General features: G+C 40.5%; 1 protein-coding gene across 3 annotated transcripts in view; it reads right to left on the bottom strand.

Moving 5' to 3' along the window:
- LOC122657957 (probable inactive DNA (cytosine-5)-methyltransferase DRM3) overlaps positions 1 to 14,777 on the bottom strand; it is a 59,505-nt gene extending 44,728 nt beyond the window's left edge. The window contains exons 1-2 of one of the 3 annotated variants that reach the window (XM_043852769.1): positions 14,536 to 14,777; positions 14,311 to 14,439 (exon numbers count right to left, since the gene is read on the bottom strand). In XM_043852769.1, the coding sequence (XP_043708704.1) occupies positions 14,311 to 14,439; positions 14,536 to 14,538 (132 nt within the window). In that variant the 5' untranslated portion in view covers positions 14,539 to 14,777. Of the gene's footprint in view, positions 1 to 14,310; positions 14,440 to 14,535 lie in introns of those variants that run through there. The other 2 variants (XM_043852770.1, XM_043852771.1) reach the window with 2 other exon arrangements.
- Between the last annotated feature and the right edge of the window lie 3,504 nt (positions 14,778 to 18,281).

Genomic DNA, 18,281 nt, shown 5'->3' on the forward strand with positions numbered 1-18,281 from the left:
GTTGGCATATCGGTCGATATTTGTACATATAAAAGTTAGATTTAAATTTATTTTTTTTTAAACCATTTAATAGCTTAGATGCTTTTTTATTATTGTCTATTGGAGGTGTAACTTAAAAGTATACACCTGCAATACACATTATCAATTTATCATAAAGTTTAAAAACAATAAACATATTACCCTAATAATTGGGGGGAAATAGTAATACCAAAAGGCTAAACAGTTCGAGACTTCGAGGTTGAGAGGAGAGAGTCGAGACAGAGGAAGTGAGGAAGAGTTCGTGAGACGAGATTCCGGCAAGCTTCCTGCAACTCTCGGCAGTAGTTCTTCACTCCTTCGAAATTGCGAACATCTCCGGCAACCTCCAGGCCTCCATTCCGGTAAGTTTTTATTATTTTGTAATTTGTATTTTTGTTTAATTTGGTTCTTCTTCCTCCTCCCAGTCCTCTGCAACTCGATTTTTGAGTTCAATTCTTCTCCTCCTAGCAGTCCTCTTCTTCTTCTAATCTTAACTTCTTCTTCTTCAGTTCTTCTCCTCCCAGCCTCCGGTAATGATTAGTGATTACGGCCAGTAGTAGTAGTATCAGTTTTTTTTTTTTTTTTCCTTCTTGTCTTGCACAGCCACACATACGCAGTTACACACAGAGACAGGGAGAGAGTTGAGAGACAGAAGGGGGGGGGGATTAATTTCAGTTAGTACTTAGTAGTCCTCTCAGTTTTTTTATTTTTTTATTTCTCTTTTCTTCTTCGCAAATCACACACACTAAAGAAAGACTATTGCTATCAAGCTTCAGTAAACAAGTTAGCCTATCATTTGATTTTTACTATTGCTTTCAATTATTTGATAGGTTAATCTATATTTTCAATTTTTTATACTTTCATATACACTAATGGATATTAGTTACACTTTTATGAATTAAACCATAGTGGCATAGTATATTAGTAGTAGTGTAGTACACTTTCATGTTGATTTTTGATGTTATAAGACATATATTATAACATACTAAATGACATTAAAAATAGAGAAAATAAAAAATTAAACATGGTCGACATGCTTGCCATGGCGTTGCCATGGCGGGTGACATGTCGATATATCGACGTGACACCCTTCCACCGACTTGGATCGCCGTGACGCTGTGACAACTATGGCCTTGCGATATGTGGATGGCAACTCTTATATGACTGCTGTGGAGAACTATATGCAACAGTGGAGCAACAATATGTCATGGGAAGACTATGTGGGACAAGTGGGGAATGAATATGTTATTCAATCTCATTTTATGTGATGATAGTTGTAACTTGTGACATTGTTAAACTTAAGCAATTTGATGTATCATTTATTCACTTTAACATTTGTAATGCTTATTAAGTTGTTTTACTATTAATTGAATGTTTTGCTAGCTTTCTATTATTAAATTATGTCATTAATGTATATACTATGGTATTTTAGTACGTCGTCACCTACTAACTTAGGGTCCGATGTAAAAGTCCTATTTGGACTTTGTTTTTGCAAATTCTGATAATGCCATTGTGTTTAAATGGCCTAAAATAGGCTGTATACCAATTTTCAGACCCAAAAGAGGTCTAAAACCCATCGAGATGGGCTTCCGAGTCGGGAAAAAAAAATACACAAACTCGCTGAGATCTCGGTGAGACTCGGTTTTGAGCTGGACCGATATGGCTCCTAGACCCGAGTTTTCGAACCTTGGTCTACGTGGTTCTATACCTTGACTAAACCAAAAAGAGGGGAATGTTTTCCCGACCGCCGGTCCAGTCCGGTTTTAAAAACTACATTTTACACTGCAATGTACATGTTTCAATGTTTCATCTAACATCACTATAGCATTGCTACTCTATGTAGATCTCAGTCATCATGTTATATGAAACATGGCCATAGTTATGCAACTTCCTTCATCCTCACAAGTCTACTCGTACCTTTCTTTTATGAGCTGAGAGAAGGACAATAAGACAGTCACCCCCATCCAATAAGTTAGAGATTCAATTTAAATGAAAGAGAGCATGGGAAGACCTATACTTTGAGGGAAGGGGGGGAAGCAAACTATACACACAATAAGGGGAAAAGAATTTCAACTCCCATCTAACAGTGGAAATCGTTGACCTCTAAATCTGTAACATAACAGATCCTTATATAAGTTTTCTCAATCTTAACTGTCATCCAATTTAACAATTCCATCATATTAAGAAGGTGTTATGATCTTCGGATTCCATGCCCAGGTTATCATAGGACCAATGACAGCCATGTAATATTGTAATCCGCTACTAAAGATAACTTATCTGTGGCAAGTGTCTCACAGCTCCAATGCTCATACATTAGGTTCTGATCAGAATGTAGTTGCCTTTCCAAACTAGATTCTTTGCCAATTACCTGTTATTTTTTAGAGTAGAAGAAGAAGAGAGCAAACACGATTTTGGGATTGTTGAGTTGTGTCTCAAACTAGAGACAAACTAGTTTATATTGAAAAGAATAGGTAATGACACAGAGGCCCCTGGCCTTATACAGATAACAGAAAGAACATATAAAAGATGTGGTAATATACAAATATACCCCTGAAACTACTATTCTTAACACTCCCCCTCAAGCTGCGTGGTATATGTCATACATGCCCAGCTTGTCCAACAAGCAACCAAAGTGATAAGAGCTAAGTCCTTTGGTGAAGATGTCGGCCACTTGTTCATTTGTCTTCACAAAAGGAGTGCAGATGGTCTTTGATTCTATCTTCTCCTTGATAAAATGTTTGTCAACCTCATAATGCTTTGCCTTGTCATGTTGAACTGGGTTGTGGGCAATACTTATGGCTGCCTTGTTATCACAATATAAGCTCATAGATTTAACAATCTCAAATCTCAATTCTTGAACAAGTTTCTTCAACCACAAGATTTCACACACTCCGTGAGCCATGGCTCTAAACTCTGCCTCTACACTCGACCTAGCCACCACAGGTTGCTTCGTACTTCTCCAGGTGACCAAATTTCCACCAACAAAAGTATAGTATTAAGAGGTGGATCTTCTATCAGAAATAGATCTAGCCCAGTCAGCATCAATGTATGCTTCAATCCTCAAGTGACCATTTCTAAAGAAGAGAAGACATATTCCAGGGCATAACTTCAAATATCTGAGGATCCTATAAACTGCATCAAGATGTCCCATCTTGGGTGCATGCATAAACTGACTTACCACTCCAACAGCATAGGCTATGTCAGGTCGGGCAAGGGAAAGATAGATTAGCTTGCCTACTAATCTCTGATATTTTTCAGCATCCACAAGAGGTTCACCATAATCTTCCCCCAGTTTGTGATTCTGATCAATATGGGAGGAGACTGGTTTGCACCCTAAGTAGCCTGTCTCTGTAAGCAGATCAAGGACAAACTTCCTTTGGCAAACATTGATCCCTTGCTTGGATCTTGAAACTTTAATCCCCAGAAAATACTTCAATGGACCGAAATCTTTGATCTCAAACTGTTGAGCCAAGTAAAGTTTAAGCTTTGAGATTTCAGCCTCATTGTTTCCCATGACCACAATTTCATCAACATATACAATGAGAGCTGTAATAGTGTTGCCCCTCCTTTATATAAACAAGGTGTGATTGGCTTGACTTTGAATGTATCCATTCTGTAAGATAGCTTGTCTTAACCTCTCAAACCAAGCCTTAGGAGACTGTTTGAGTCCATAAAGAGCCTTCCTAAGACGACACACTTTTCCATTGCCACCAAGAGGATGCTTGAACACAGGAGGAGAGTGCATATAGACCTCTTCTTCTAAATCACCATGTAAGAATACATTCTTTACATCAAGCTGGTACAATGGCCAATCAAGATTTGCAGCCACTGAGAGAAGTACACGAATGGAATTATGCTTGGCCACTGGAGCAAAGGTCTCCTGATAATCAATGCCATACACCTGTGCATAACCCTTGGCAACAAGTCTTGCCTTATGCGTCTCCATAGTACTATCAGATTTGAACTTGACTGTGAATACCCATCTGCATCCAACAGGAATTCTCCCCTTTGGAAGTTCAACAAGATCCCAAGTGTGATTCTTCTCAAGAGCCACCATATCTGTATTCATTGCTTCTCTCCATTTTGGATCAGCCATAGCCTCTGCTACATTCTTCGGAATAGATATGGAGGAGATAGCCACAGTGAAGGCAACACCTGTAGATGATATAGAATCATAGGAAACAAACTTGGCAATAGGATTAGTACATGCCCATGTTCCCTTGCGAAGAGCAATGGGGAGATTTAAGTCTGAAGATGTGGAAGTATAGGAAGGTATACCTGTCTCAATGGATGGAGACTCAGGATGAGGAGACGAAGGAGGGTTTTGGCAGGTCTTCTTTATGGGAAGCCATGAAGAAGGATTTTGGCTAGTCTTCTTTGTATACACCAGCAGCTCCCTCTGTTCTCTGTTCACCTGTGCACTAGGAGGCTCCCCCTCAACAACAGTATCCACAGAACTTTTCTTTCCCTTGTCAATCTGAAAAGGAGGAATAGGAACACGAGAGGAGGAAGGAAAGGGAACAAACTCAGGAACCCCTTCAACCTCACTACTAAGGGATGAACACTCCCCCTGAAGAGGTGATTGAAAATACGGTATGGTTTCAAAAAAATGGAGATCTTTTTACAAAAGCCATCGACGGGTAGGAGGATGATAACATGTGTATCCTTTGGAGGTAGAGGAATATCCAAGAAAGAGGCACTGCAGGGCGTTAAGCTCCAATTTAGTGCGGGCAGATTTGCTAATATGTACATAGCAAATGCAATCAAACACCCTTGGTGGAAGAGAGAAAGAAGAAGAAAGTGAGGGTAAGACATCAAGAGAAACCTTGAAGTCCAAAACACTGGAGGGCATATGATTAATAAGAAATACAGCAGTGAGTAAGGCATCGGACCAAAAAGTTTTTGGAACATGTATTGTAAACCAAAGAGACCGAGCCACTTCCAGAAGGTAGCGGTTTTTTCTTTCAGCAACCCCTTGTTGTGGGTTATCAACACAGGCCACCTGATGGATAATGCCATGGTCAGAAAAAAAAAGCCAAACCACCATACATCTACTCCCCACCTTTATCAAAACGGACAATTTGAATACGAGTTTGAAACTGGGTGTACACCAACTCATAAAAATTTTTAAACGCGGCATAGACATCACTCTTTTGTTTCAATAGGTAAACCCAAGTAACTTGAGAGAAGTCATCAATGAAAGAGAAAGTAGCGGACGCCACGTAAAGAAGTAATGGGGGAAGGTCCCCAAACATCAGTGTGAATAATGTGAAAAGGTGAAATAGATCTATTACCAGTAGATGGATAAACTGTCTTACAACTTTTTGCAAAAAGACAAGGTTCACAATGAAAAACATGATTGACAAGAAAAGAGGTAAATAAATGTGGCAACAGTTTCCTCATAACAGAAAAGGAAGGGGGTCGCAAACGACGATGCCAAAGCAAAATATCCTCTTGTGTACGTCTGCCAACTAGCCCACACACATAAGATTGAGCTTTCGTAACAGGGGAGGCACAGGTGTCCAAAACATATAAGCCATCTTCTTCACGTCCACTTCCAATCACCCTCTTCGTCACCAAATCCTAAAAGAGACAATGGGTAGGAAAGAAAGTGACAAAGCAATTCAAAGATTCAGTTGATTGGCTAACTGAAAGGAGATTAGTAGCAAAGTTTATGTTGAAATAGGCTGCTTACCCGATTGGGGTAAGCAGTCCTAGTTGGATTGGGATTAGTCCTACTAGTCCTAGCTGATTAGGATTAGTCCTAGTCATGTTAGGAGTAGTACTAGTCAGATTGGATTCTTTTCTATTTTATTTTTATTGTTTTATCCTCAGCTGAGTCCTATTCTGGCATTCCTAGTTGTATTAGGAATTCCTAGTAGGACTAGGACTGAGGTGTTATTATTCCTATTTGTACTTTGATCAGTTTACTTCAAGTTACTATAAATAAAGGGGCTTGGGTGATCGATTCTAATCACTCAAGCATTCATTCCAATGCTGTTTACATGGTATCAGAGCCTAATCTGATCTAGGAAACAGCTTCTCTCGATTGCAGGTTCTCTCCTCTCTCTTCTTTCTCTTTTTTTTTCCTTTTTTCTTCTCTCCACCACTCTCGGCCTCCTTCTCCACATCAGGGCAGCAACTGTGAGGTGATCTAATGCAATTTTAGTTGCTGCCCTCAATGTCACCTCATTGAAGATCGAAGAACAGCTGGTGTGACCTAAATCTGCCGGCAGGATTATTCCATCCCTGGAGATCGAGCTCTTCTTACACCTGAAGTTTGATTTCTTTTTTTATGGAGATTGTTCCCTGCTTCTATTGGTCTACACCAGCCCTTAGTTGAAGACTGCAGAAGTGTTTGAGATACAGTGTTGCACTTTTCTGCAATTTCCTGCAATCAGTTTTTCTGCAATCAAGCTTCTTCCTAAATTTGTCAAAATTTAGGGTTTTTTATTGGCTCATCAAAAAGAGCTAATTTTTGGAGGTTATCTTCCCTGGTATTAGTAGGGAACTCGACCAAGGTTTCAGCCCATTCTGACGGCTGAAAACTCTGCAAATTAAAAACCCATTCGAATCAGTTTTTTTACAGATCTGATTTTTCTGTCTGGCTGAATCATGGGTGACTCAGAGATGACTACTGCTACTTCTGGAGGAGATCAAACTAGGTCTGATTTTCTTCCCTATGCTGCTGCCATTAAGCTTGATGGTACAAACTACTTGATTTGGGCCAGATCATTATCCCTAACAGTGGCTGGTAGGGGACTCACTGGCCACCTCACTGGCACCACCAAACAACCTACTGAAGAAGGTGTTGCTCGTACTAAATGGGCTGCCAATGATGCAATGGTAATGTCCTTTGTTCTGAACTCTATGACCACCGCCCTTTCTAGTCAGTATCTTCTCCTTGACACTGCTACACAGATATGGACAGCTGTCAAGGGCACTTATGGTCGTTCAGGAAGTGGTGCTCAGGTTTATGAAATCAGGAAGACACTCCAAACCACTACTCAGAAGGAGATGTCTGTCACCAAATACTATGCTGCCCTCAAATGTTTATGGCAGCAATTGGATCACTATACTCGGTTTCAGCCTACTACTACTGCTGATATTACTGCCTACCACACCTATGTAGACCAATTCCGTATCTATGATTTCCTAGCTGGCCTCAATGATGACTATGATCCTATTAGGGTGCAAGTCCTTGGACGGGTTCCTTTCCCCACTTTAGAGGAGACTTTTTCTTATGTTCACAGTGAAGAGACACGACGGGCTGCCATGATGATTACTCCCAAAGTTGAGAGATCAGCCTTACAGACTGCTGGCCCCACTCTTGTTGCTTCTTCTGACAGTGTTGCTGCTTCTACTACCAAAGAGCCTGTTAAGTGTGAGCATTGTCACAAACCATATCACACTAAGGCTCAGTGTTGGAAATTATATGGAAAGCCAGCTGATTTTGAGGCCAAATGTGGTCGTGCTAAATCTAAAAACAAAGCCAATCATACTGAAAGTGTAGCTCCAACTCCCACTGCTGACATTGGTTTCTCCCAGGAAGAACTCCAGGCTTTGCGTCGTATGTTGAACACATCAACTGCCTCTACTATGTCTGCTGCCAATTCAGGTTCCTTCTTTGCCCGTACAGGTATTTCTTTTGCTGGTCATTGTACATCAGTAGTATCCACTCCATGGATCATTGACTCCGGTGCTACTGATCACATGACAGGTTCTTCTAGCCTTTTTAATACATATTCTCCTGCCTCTGGTAAGGATAAAGTCAAAATTGTTGATGGGTCCCTCTCCTCCATCTCAGGGAAAGGATCCATTGGTTGTTCTCCTTCCCTTACACTGTCATCTGTGTTGCATATTCCCAAATTTACAACTAACCTTCTTTCCATTAGCAGTATCACTAAATCCCTAAATTGTAAAGTGACCTTTTTTCCCACTCACTGTGTTTTTCAGGAACTGGACTCGGGGAAGACGATTGGATTGGGTAAAGTGCATGGAGAATTGTACCTGCTTGATGGCGATCCTACTCCGGCTTTGCCTTCGGCATCTTTCTCTTCTGATTTACATAAATGGCACTCTAGACTAGGCCATCCCCCCTTAGGTACTTTATCAAATTTATTTCTAGCATTAGTTAAAGACTGTAATACGGAAGATTTTTTTTGTAAGCCTTGTGTCTTAGCTAAACAGACGCGTTCAACTTATCCTATTTCTAGTAAACGATCCTCTTCCTTATTTCATATTGTTCATACTGATGTGTGGGGGCCTAGTAGGAAAGCTTCCCTGACTGGCCATCGGTGGTATGTCACTTTCATTGACTGCTATTCTAGGTTCACTTGGGTTTACCTTCTGCACACAAAGAGTGAAGTTTTTTTATGTTTTCAACACTTTCATCAAATGATTAAGACCCAGTTTAATGCCACTCTTCAAATTTTGAGGAGTGACAATGGGAAAGAGTATATGGAAGGTCAGTTCCAAAAATACCTTGCTGCACATGGAATCCTCCATCAGACCAGCTGTGTCGACACTCTAGCCCAAAATGGTGTGGCTGAGAGAAAAAACCGCCACCTCCTAGGGCCCTTATGTTTGCTCGCACTGTCCCTTCCCTTTATTGGGGGGATGCTGCCCTTACTGCAACCTATTTAATTAATAGGCTGCTCAATCGAGTTCTTCTTTCAAAAGCCCCTATTGAGCTATTACTTGGCTCTTTTTCCTTTATAGTCCCACCTAAGGTGTTTGGATGCGTTTGTTATGCTAGGGATACAAGGTCCCCTGGTAAACTTGACCCACGTAGCCTCCGCTGCATTTTCTTGGGTTATTCTGCTACCCAAAAGGGGTACAAATGTTACTACCCTCCATCCCGCAGGACTTTTGTCAGCATGGATGTTGTCTTTCATGAACATGTTCCATATTATGTGTCCCCACCTCTTCAGGGGGAGAGTGTCAGTGAAGATGTGCTGACTATTGACTCTCCACCTCCACTTCAGTCTATTTACCATGAGTCTGAACCAGTTCGGCCTGCCCCTAGTACTCCCCCTAAGGCAGGGGAAGAGGTTCCTACACAGGGGGAGACCATTTCTATTTAAGGGGAGCAATCTACCCTGGTCCAGACTCCTATCCAAAGGACTATTAGTGAATTTCAGAGGAGGATTGATGCCAGTAATGTGAAGACCTATACAAGGAAACATAAGCAGGTTCAATCAACTGTTGCTCCAGTACCCATCCAATTGCCGAACCCGGATCCAGAACCTGCCTCTCCACCTGGTAATGATCCTGACTTATCTATTGCTCTTCACAAAGGTATCAGAACTTGCACTCAGCATCCCATATCTCATGTTGTTTCTTATGATTCCCTTTCCCCATCCTTTCGTGCCTTTATTTCCTCTCTTTCTTCTGTTCGTATTCCTAACAATTGGCAGGAAGCTTTATCAGACGGAAAGTGGAAGGCAGCTATGATGGAAGAAATGGACGCCTTGAAGAAAAATAACACATGGGAGCTTGTGGTTCTTCCACCTGGGAAGAAAACCGTTGGATGTAAATGGGTGTTTGTAGTGAAACAGAAGGTGGATGGCACTGTGGATAGGTATAAAGCACGACTCGTGGCCAAGGGGTTCACTCAGACATACGGCATTGATTACTAGGAAACTTTTGCACCTGTTGCAAAGTTAAATACTGTTTGTGTGTTATTATCTTGTGCAGTCAACCTTGGATGGGATTTGCAGCAGCTAGATGTAAAAAATGCCTTCCTAAATGGAACACTGGATGAGGAGGTGTATATAGACATTCCACCAGGGTTCTCTTGTGACAGAAACCAAGGAAAAATATGCAGACTGAAGCGCACACTTTATGGGCTGAAGCAGTCACCTCGAGCATGGTTTGGCCGGTTCCACAAGGCCATGATTTCTATGGGCTATAAGCGGAGTAATGCTGATCACACACTCTTTATAAAGAGGGTTGGTGAAAAACTCACTGTTCTTATAGTCTACGTTGATGATATAGTGGTTACTGGCAATGATGGTGATGAGATCAGACGGTTGAAAACCTTCCTTGGACAAGAATTTGAGATTAAAGATCTAGGAAAACTACGATACTTTCTTGGGATTGAAGTAGCCAGATCTTCTAAAGGCATTTTTCTCTCCCAAAGGAAGTATGTCCTAGACTTATTGGCTGAGACCGGGTTACTAGGCTGTCATCCTTTAGATACTCCTATGGACCCTACTGTTCGACTCAAGGAGAAAGAGGGTAAGCCTGTTGATAAAGGCCGGTACCAAAGACTTGTAGGGAAGCTGATTTATCTTTCACACACGCGCGTCGACATTCTTGCCGCCGTGAGTCTTGTGAGCGTTTATGCATGATCCCTACTCTTCTCATATGGAGGCTGTTCTTCGTATCTTGCACTATTTGAAGTTAGCTCCTGGAAAAGGAATTCTTTTGTCTACGCATGGTCATCTACGGATAGAAGCATACACTGATGCTGATTGGGCTGGTTCTGCTGATCGGAAGTCTATTTCTGGGTATTGCTCCTTTGTAGGTGGAAATCTTGTCACATGGCGTAGCAAGAAGCAAAATGTGGTTGCTCGTTCTAGTGCCGAAGTTGAGTTTCGAGCTATGGCACAAGGTATTTGTGAGTTACTATGGCTTAAAGGTTTGCTACAAGATCTTGGTGTTCCTATTCGTCTTCCTATGATGTTGTACTGTGACAACAAGGCTGCCATCAGCATAGCACACAACCCAGTACAGCATGATCGTACCAAGCATGTTGAGGTGGATAGACATTTCATCAAAGAGAAGTTAGAAGCTGGGCTGATTTGTATTCCCTTTGAGACATCTGCGGATCAACTTGCTGATATCTTCACCAAGGGATTGTCTAGAAAATTGTGTCATCCCAATCTAGTCAAGTTGGGCATGATCGACATCTTTGCTCCAACTTGAGGGGGAGTGTTGAAATAGGCTGCTTACCCGATTGGGGTAAGCAGTCCTAGTTGGATTGGGATTAGTCCTACTAGTCCTAGGCTGATTAGGATTAGTCCTAGTCATGTTAGGAGTAGTACTAGTCGATTGGATTCTTTTCTTTTATTTTATTTTTATTGTTTTATCCTTGAGTCCTATTCTGGCATTCCTAGTTGTATTAGGAATTCCTAGTAGGACTAGGACTGAGGTGTTATTATTCCTATTTGTACTTTGATCAGTTTACTTCAAGTTACTATAAATAAAGGGGCTTGGGTGATCGATTCTAATCACTCAAGCATTCATTCCAATGCTGTTTACAGTTTGGAACATGAAAGACAGACTTCAAAGGTATAAATGGAGTAACCTGGACATCTCCCTTTCCAGAAATGGAAGAAAGGGAACCATCAACAATTTTTACCTTATCTTTCCCAGAACAAACAGAATAGGAATCATAAAGCTGAGACCTACCAGTCATATGATCAGTGGCACTTGAGTCAATGACCTAGGGAGTGGTGCCAGAGGAGGTAGAGACCTGTAAAGCAGTGGAAGTAGTGGTAGTAGCAGAGGAGGAACCATCCATGTGGGCTACAATCCGGCGAAATGCAACTGTCTTCTTTGGAGAGAGAAAGGATGGATCAAACTTATGAACTCCAACATGGGCCTAGGCCCATTCTTCTTCTGTCCTTTCTATCCTCCAGATGAAACAGAGGATGGCTTCCCGTGAAGATCCCAGCAAAAATCCTTCTTGTGCCCAGGCTTGCCACAATAGTCACAGGCGAATCTGCCATAGTTGTCATGGCGTCCTGGCGCTGGAGAGGGTTGCATGGCGACCTACGCCATGGCGTCCCTCTTTGATTTCTTCTTCCTGTCTCTCTTTCCTTCTTCGATTTCTTCTTCCCTCTTCAATTTCTTTCGATTTCTTCTTTCCCTCTTCGATTTCTTTCGATTTCTTCTTTCCCTCTTCGATTTCTGAATTTTCTTCTTAAAACTTGAGAAACAATAGAGAAAAAATAAAACATGGCTTGAGTATACATCTATTAACACATTAAAAATAGAGAAAATAAAAAATAAAACATGGTCGACATGCTCGCCATGGCGTTGTCGATATATCGACGTGACACCCCTCCACCGACTTGGATCGCCGTGACGCCGTGACAACTATGGAATCTACCCTTACCAGCTCCCTTAGTAGAGGGAGTACGGTCCTGAAGAATGGAAGAAACAAGAGCAGAGCGCTCAATAATGGGAGCGGTCTCTATAGCACCCCTACAGGTCTCCTCACTCTGTAGATAACCACACACCTCCTCTAGTGAGGGAAGACTGGGTCGGCCAAGGATCTGCACCCTTAAAGGTTCAAATTTAGGGTTAAAACCTCCAAGAAGGAACAAGGCCCTCTCCTTCTCAAACAACTGATGCACTTTGGGCTCATCATCAGGACACAACTGGGATCTCTGTAGTGATCATAGTCCTCCCAAAGTCCCACAACAAGACTATAGTATTCAGAGATACTTTCATCACCCTGTCGCAAGCTAACAATCTGTTGGAGGAGTTGATAAACCTTTGTAGAATCTCCCACCCTATCAAAAATACGAGCAACACTATCCCAGATGTCTTTGGCAATCTCCTTGCTCATAAACCTTCTTCCAATCTCCGGCTTCATCGAAAAAATAAGCCAAGTCATCACAAGGGAGTTTTCGGTTTCCCATTTGGAGTACTCTGGATCAATAGAGGGGGGAGTCTTAATGCTCCCAGATATGTACCCCAACTTCCCTCGACTCCGAAGAATCAGCTTCATAGATTGTGACCAATCCAAGTAATTTTGGTTGTCAAGCTTGACAATGGGAAGTTGAACATTTGGGTTCTCATAGGACAGAGGTGGAGGCAAGGCTTGTTGAGGCAAGGCTGTTTCAACATTTTTTTCACCCATCTTGACCTTAAGTCAAACACTTGGAAGACCCAAACAACAGCACCTCAAGCAAAACAACTTCTCAAAAAACAGTAGTAAAAAATAGGGACAAACAGTGACAAAAAAATTGAAAAAGCTTGTAGAACCTCACACGATCATCAAACAGCAGCGGAGTAAAAAGGAGAAACCTTCCTTACCAAAAAATGATACTGAGTAGCCCAAAAAATCTCCCATACAAAGCTCTATTGAAGAGCTTTTTCCAATCAAGTACCCTGGCTGGCCGAAAAATCAGGCAGAACAGGCATGGCCGAAATGCAGTTCCAACCCTTTGATGCTTCCAAGAGACTTAAGATGATACACTGGGAAGAAAGAGGACTTCCAAACGAAACTAGAGCACCTGGTTGCTCTCCATTTGGATTCCAAACAAGGGAGAAACAGATCTGTGAAGATGCCCTAGGGCTTTCTTCAAACGCCAACAAGAACCAAGAGAAAAGAACAATCCTTACCCTTCCAAACAACCTTCTATCACCTTCAAACTCTAGGAACAATATTCTCTGATACCATGTTATGTTTTAGAGTAGAAGAAGAAGAGAGAAAAGCTCCAAGAGAGCAAACACGATTTTGGGATTGTTGAGTTGTGTCTCAAACTAGAGACAAACTAGTTTATTTTGAAAAGAATAGGTAAGTACACAGAGGCCCCTGGCCTTATACAAATAACAGAAAGAACATATAAAAGATGTGGTTATATACAAATATACCCCTGAAACTACTATTCTTAACATTACCCACCTCTAATCTAACACCTTAAATGAAGTTCTGCCTGTTGGTCATATGGCGACAATAAGCTCATACCCACCTTCAATGAGGTTCCACATGTTGGTCATTATGCACCTCCATAAGCTTGTTCAATAGCTACTAGTTGTAGGGTGATCCATCAGCAGCTCTGTTTGCATATATCAGGACAGTAGATTCCAATGAAGTAAAGACTGCTTCTCCTATCTTAGTATTTCCATCAAGTTAATTTATTTTGCCAAAATTCTTGAGAAACATCTGCAAAATAAGAATATTATGTAACAGAAAAAATTCATTCTGTTTCTCTTGTTGTTCCAGCCCCTCTTCCCTGAGGATTAGGCTTTTCTTTTGTTGTTGCTCCCCAAAGGGGATTCCTTTTTTTTCTCTCTCTGTCTTTGGTAATGAAATTCTTACTCATGCAAAAAAAAAAATTTTAAAATGTCACAATTTCATCAAAGAAGTTTACATTTCGATTGATTTTATCACCCTTGGAAGAAAAAAGAAGAGGTAGAAATTTGGTAGCAAAATTTCTTCTTTCCATACCATGATAAACACTATCCACAAAATATTCATAGTGGAAATCAGGTAAATCGAAATGAACCATAGATTTAACATATAAACCTAACTGCAAAAGGTACACATACCTGAGAAGGGTTTGAGCATGCGGTCCCAGCTGACAAGTCCAAGTCCAGGACCCCCAGCTTTGAAGTGCTTCCTTCCTCAACTTCCCAATCTGATGAGCTTTCACTATCTGCATTATCCACTAATTTGTCCTATATAGAACATAACTAATAGATTATTAAAAAAAAAGAGGCATACAATTAATTAATTGGAGAAAACAATGTATATGCATGCATTGAGAAAATTACCATTTTGCAACCAAGCGCTTCTGCTGAAACTTCGATTTTGACAGTTTTTTAACTAAGCCATCCAAAGCTCTGCAGCAATATCATTACTAGTTAGCCTATGAATGCATAACCCAGGACAAAAAGATACTAATATTAACCAACCAAATTGTAAGCACAAAATTCTCCTTCTCTCAGCAATGTAAAAAAAGCTAATAAGGCAACTCAAAAGGGTTCCTCAACTTTCTTGTAACACTTATATTTTCCTTCTATTGTTGTCCCTAGAGTGGAGTGGATCCTCGAACTCACTCAACTTTCTGAATCAACATGTTTTTTTTTTTTGGATGAATAAAAAATACATTACCAAAATAAAGAGAAGAGGGGAGAGAACAAACAACACGGCACACAACTTACAAGACCCTGCCTTTATAGAGGGAGCGAGGCAAGGGCCTGAAAAAGAGAAGGGGGAAGACCCCAAAAAACTACAAACAGACAAATCCAGGGGCCCAAAGCTGGCAGTGATCTGCATCAAATAAAAAAGAGTCCCAAAACCGCAAGTCCTGGACTTTGCAGACCCTCTTGTGAGATTGCATGCGAATCCGAAAATTGTAGATAGCCGCAATAAATGCAGGCTTGTCCATCATAACACAGCAAATTGTCTCGGCAAAGGGCATGACCACAACAGATAACCATTCTCTATCGAAGGCCAAAATCTTCCTTTTCCAAGGCAGCAGAAGACATCATGCCAGTGCTAGAAATAAGATCATACTTCATCCATCGTCCTGTATGGGCGAGGAATAAAGACCTCGAGAGTTTCGGAATGACCCCCTGAATCAACATTAATATCCTATTGATGGTAAAATTAAAGCAGTGAAACATTATTCTCTTTTGATTCTCATTGTCTCATGGGTACATGGGCGGTATACATTGGCTCCACCTATCACTTCCAGAACCCCAATCATACACTGCTTTAATTTATCAAAACCCCATTTATGTAAGACAAGCAAGTTTGGTTACATGACGATGACAATCCACTTATGAACACGCTAACAAAGCCCCATCAGCCTATCAATATCTACTAAATTAGTAATTATATTCTTGACACTTGAAATAATCTCGAAAGAGGCAGCCTGACTGCCATTAAAGTTTGCCTGGAGAAGAAGAAGAAGAAGTGTCGTGGCAATCATTTGCCATTGTCACTTAACATCATTCACACAATCAGCTCGTGAGTTGTTACAAACTCTAATTCCTTTAGCCCTTACTTACATTTTTCATTTCCTTGCATTTCAAGGACAATACGATGTTTTGCTTTGCTTTCAGTGTAAAGATCCGAAAACATAACAACAAGAAATTACCTATCTGGAACAGTAACAAAAAATAATTCAAGCTCCACAGAAATAATTAGACACATGCAATAATATCCCAAAAAGATAAACATGCAAGTATCAAGCATAGGCAAAGAACAAGAAACCAGAAACGAGATCAAAGGGAGGGGGGGTAGAAGCATAATTCACTATGAATAAGGGTTTAGTAGGGAGAGTAATTTAAGCACAAACTACAAGTAAACCAAAAATGTGATCAAACATGCCAAAATACGCATAAAATTCTCACCAAAAGCCAAATTGTAAGACAACTGATGATGACTGAACAAAGATCAAATGATATGAAACCCTCCAAATTTCTTCCTTGATATTAGAAACACAAACAAATTAGATAGTTTGAAGAAAACAGAGGAGCTGAATAGCGAACCGCAGTAAGAAGACAACAATTATCCAAACCTGAGAAAAAACTTTTTTGGATTCTAGTGGAGACGTTCTCGTGAGAATCAGCTTAATTGCTCGAGAGACGAAAAAGTGGTGGGAAATTTGCAGGTCGCAAGTACAGTTATGCACATGGTTATACACTAAAATTACCGGTGATGCCTAACTGTAAAGTTACAAATATAACCTCATCAATGATGATAGAAACGCAGGTCAAAGTCTTCAACAGCATCAACGCTCAGCAGTCAGCAATCACTGCACCGTTACAACTGAGAACGATCCCTGCAGCGCTACTTAGTAGACATTATTCCCACACAGCCAAGTACGGGAAAGTTTTCCTTAAAAAAAAAAGAAATAGCCAAAAAAGACAAACTCACAGAGGAAAGTTTTTGGGGTGGAGTCGGAGTGAAGAGAGAATCTTTTCATCCAAGGAGATTATTTAAGAGATAGGATCATAGTTAGCAAAAACGGGAACGGTAATAAAACGGAGTTTTATGGTATGGATTTTAAATGGTAAAAAATTACAAAGAGACGGTCAAATAAAACGGTCAAAAAAATAGAGAACAGTAAAAAACAAAAAACAGACGATATGGGTTTAAAACGTTTATGTTTCAAAACAACAGAACCAAAAAAATGCCACTATTCTCATATAAATTGAGGAATTTTTATTTGAAATACATGCTTTTATTTCTGGTATCCATGCATTGACTTTGAGTTGAAGGTGATATCATGAAAAATTTAGTCTTTCGAGTCATCTTTACGTCGGTGAAAGAATCAAGCTGATCAAAGTTCGAGAGAGAGAGATATGGTTAGTTAAGTCCAAGATCTTAAAAAATGTCAAAAAAAGGGGAACGTGTTTTAAACGCGTTTAAAACGGGAATGCTTGTCGTTTGCCCTTTTTTACCGTATGTTTGGGAAGCATACGGCAAAACGTGTTTAAAAAGGTAAAAAAGGAAACATGTTTAAAATGGAGTTTTAAACGCGTTTTTGCTAACAATGAATGAATAGGATCACGTTCCTTTACAACTGTGAGCATACAGCCCAACTCACTATTTGATGTTATGATTAGACTCTTAGAAATGGAAAAAATTTGGCTGCAACCCTATGTTCCTGCTGCCCTCAATTGTAGGTGCCAACTTGGAATAATCCCCTTTCCCTGTAGGTTCACAAGTACCCTCTTAGATTTTAGTATTTAACAAATTACCCTTTAGGATTTCAAGTCAGCGTCTATGATTGGGGCAGTAGAAACATGGCTGCAACCTGGGCAGCAGCCAAATTTTGTTCGGAATGGAAAAAATGAATCTTATTATTAATTCATTCCATGCACCCCATTTAAATCTCTATAGTAGTCATACTTGATCAAGATTAGGGTTTTAGTTCACAATATTGGTGTTGATATCGATTAGTGTCGATATTGATATTTATTGAACCATATTGATTTAAATTGTTCAAAAATTAAAAAAATTCACCTTTATAACTGATACCACTCATATGTATCAGTATTGTTTCTGTCGATATAAATCGATTGATACAACTGGTTTGATATCAATACCTAAATCGTGGGTATGACATTGATTCACAATTACAGTCATTTTTTTAAACCAAAAAGTGACCTTTTGATCTAGAACTGTATTGATACAAATTGATTCAGCCAACATGCATCGATATTGGTATCGGTATCGATATCAACAATGACCGATATGGTAACCAATACCATGTTTTATATCCTTCTTTCTGCCTTGCTAACAAAGATCTAAAATATCATTCTTGATCAGCTTTCATGCTAGTTCTTACTGGACTATGAAAGGGATTGAGCTCCTCTCCAGGGAGCCCAACCTACCCAGGGGGGCATCCAGCCGGTGGACTGTGTTGCACACATCCCTAGGTGTGCGCCAAGATGTGTGCATCACAGCCCAACCCTTGGATGCCCCCCTGTTCGCTGAGCTCCCTGGAGAGGAGCTGGATCTCCATGAACGTTTCATTTCAAAGAAGCACGACGTACCATGATAC

This window comes from Telopea speciosissima, chromosome 4 (genome assembly GCF_018873765.1).
Source record: "Telopea speciosissima isolate NSW1024214 ecotype Mountain lineage chromosome 4, Tspe_v1, whole genome shotgun sequence".
NCBI lineage: Eukaryota > Viridiplantae > Streptophyta > Magnoliopsida > Proteales > Proteaceae > Telopea > Telopea speciosissima.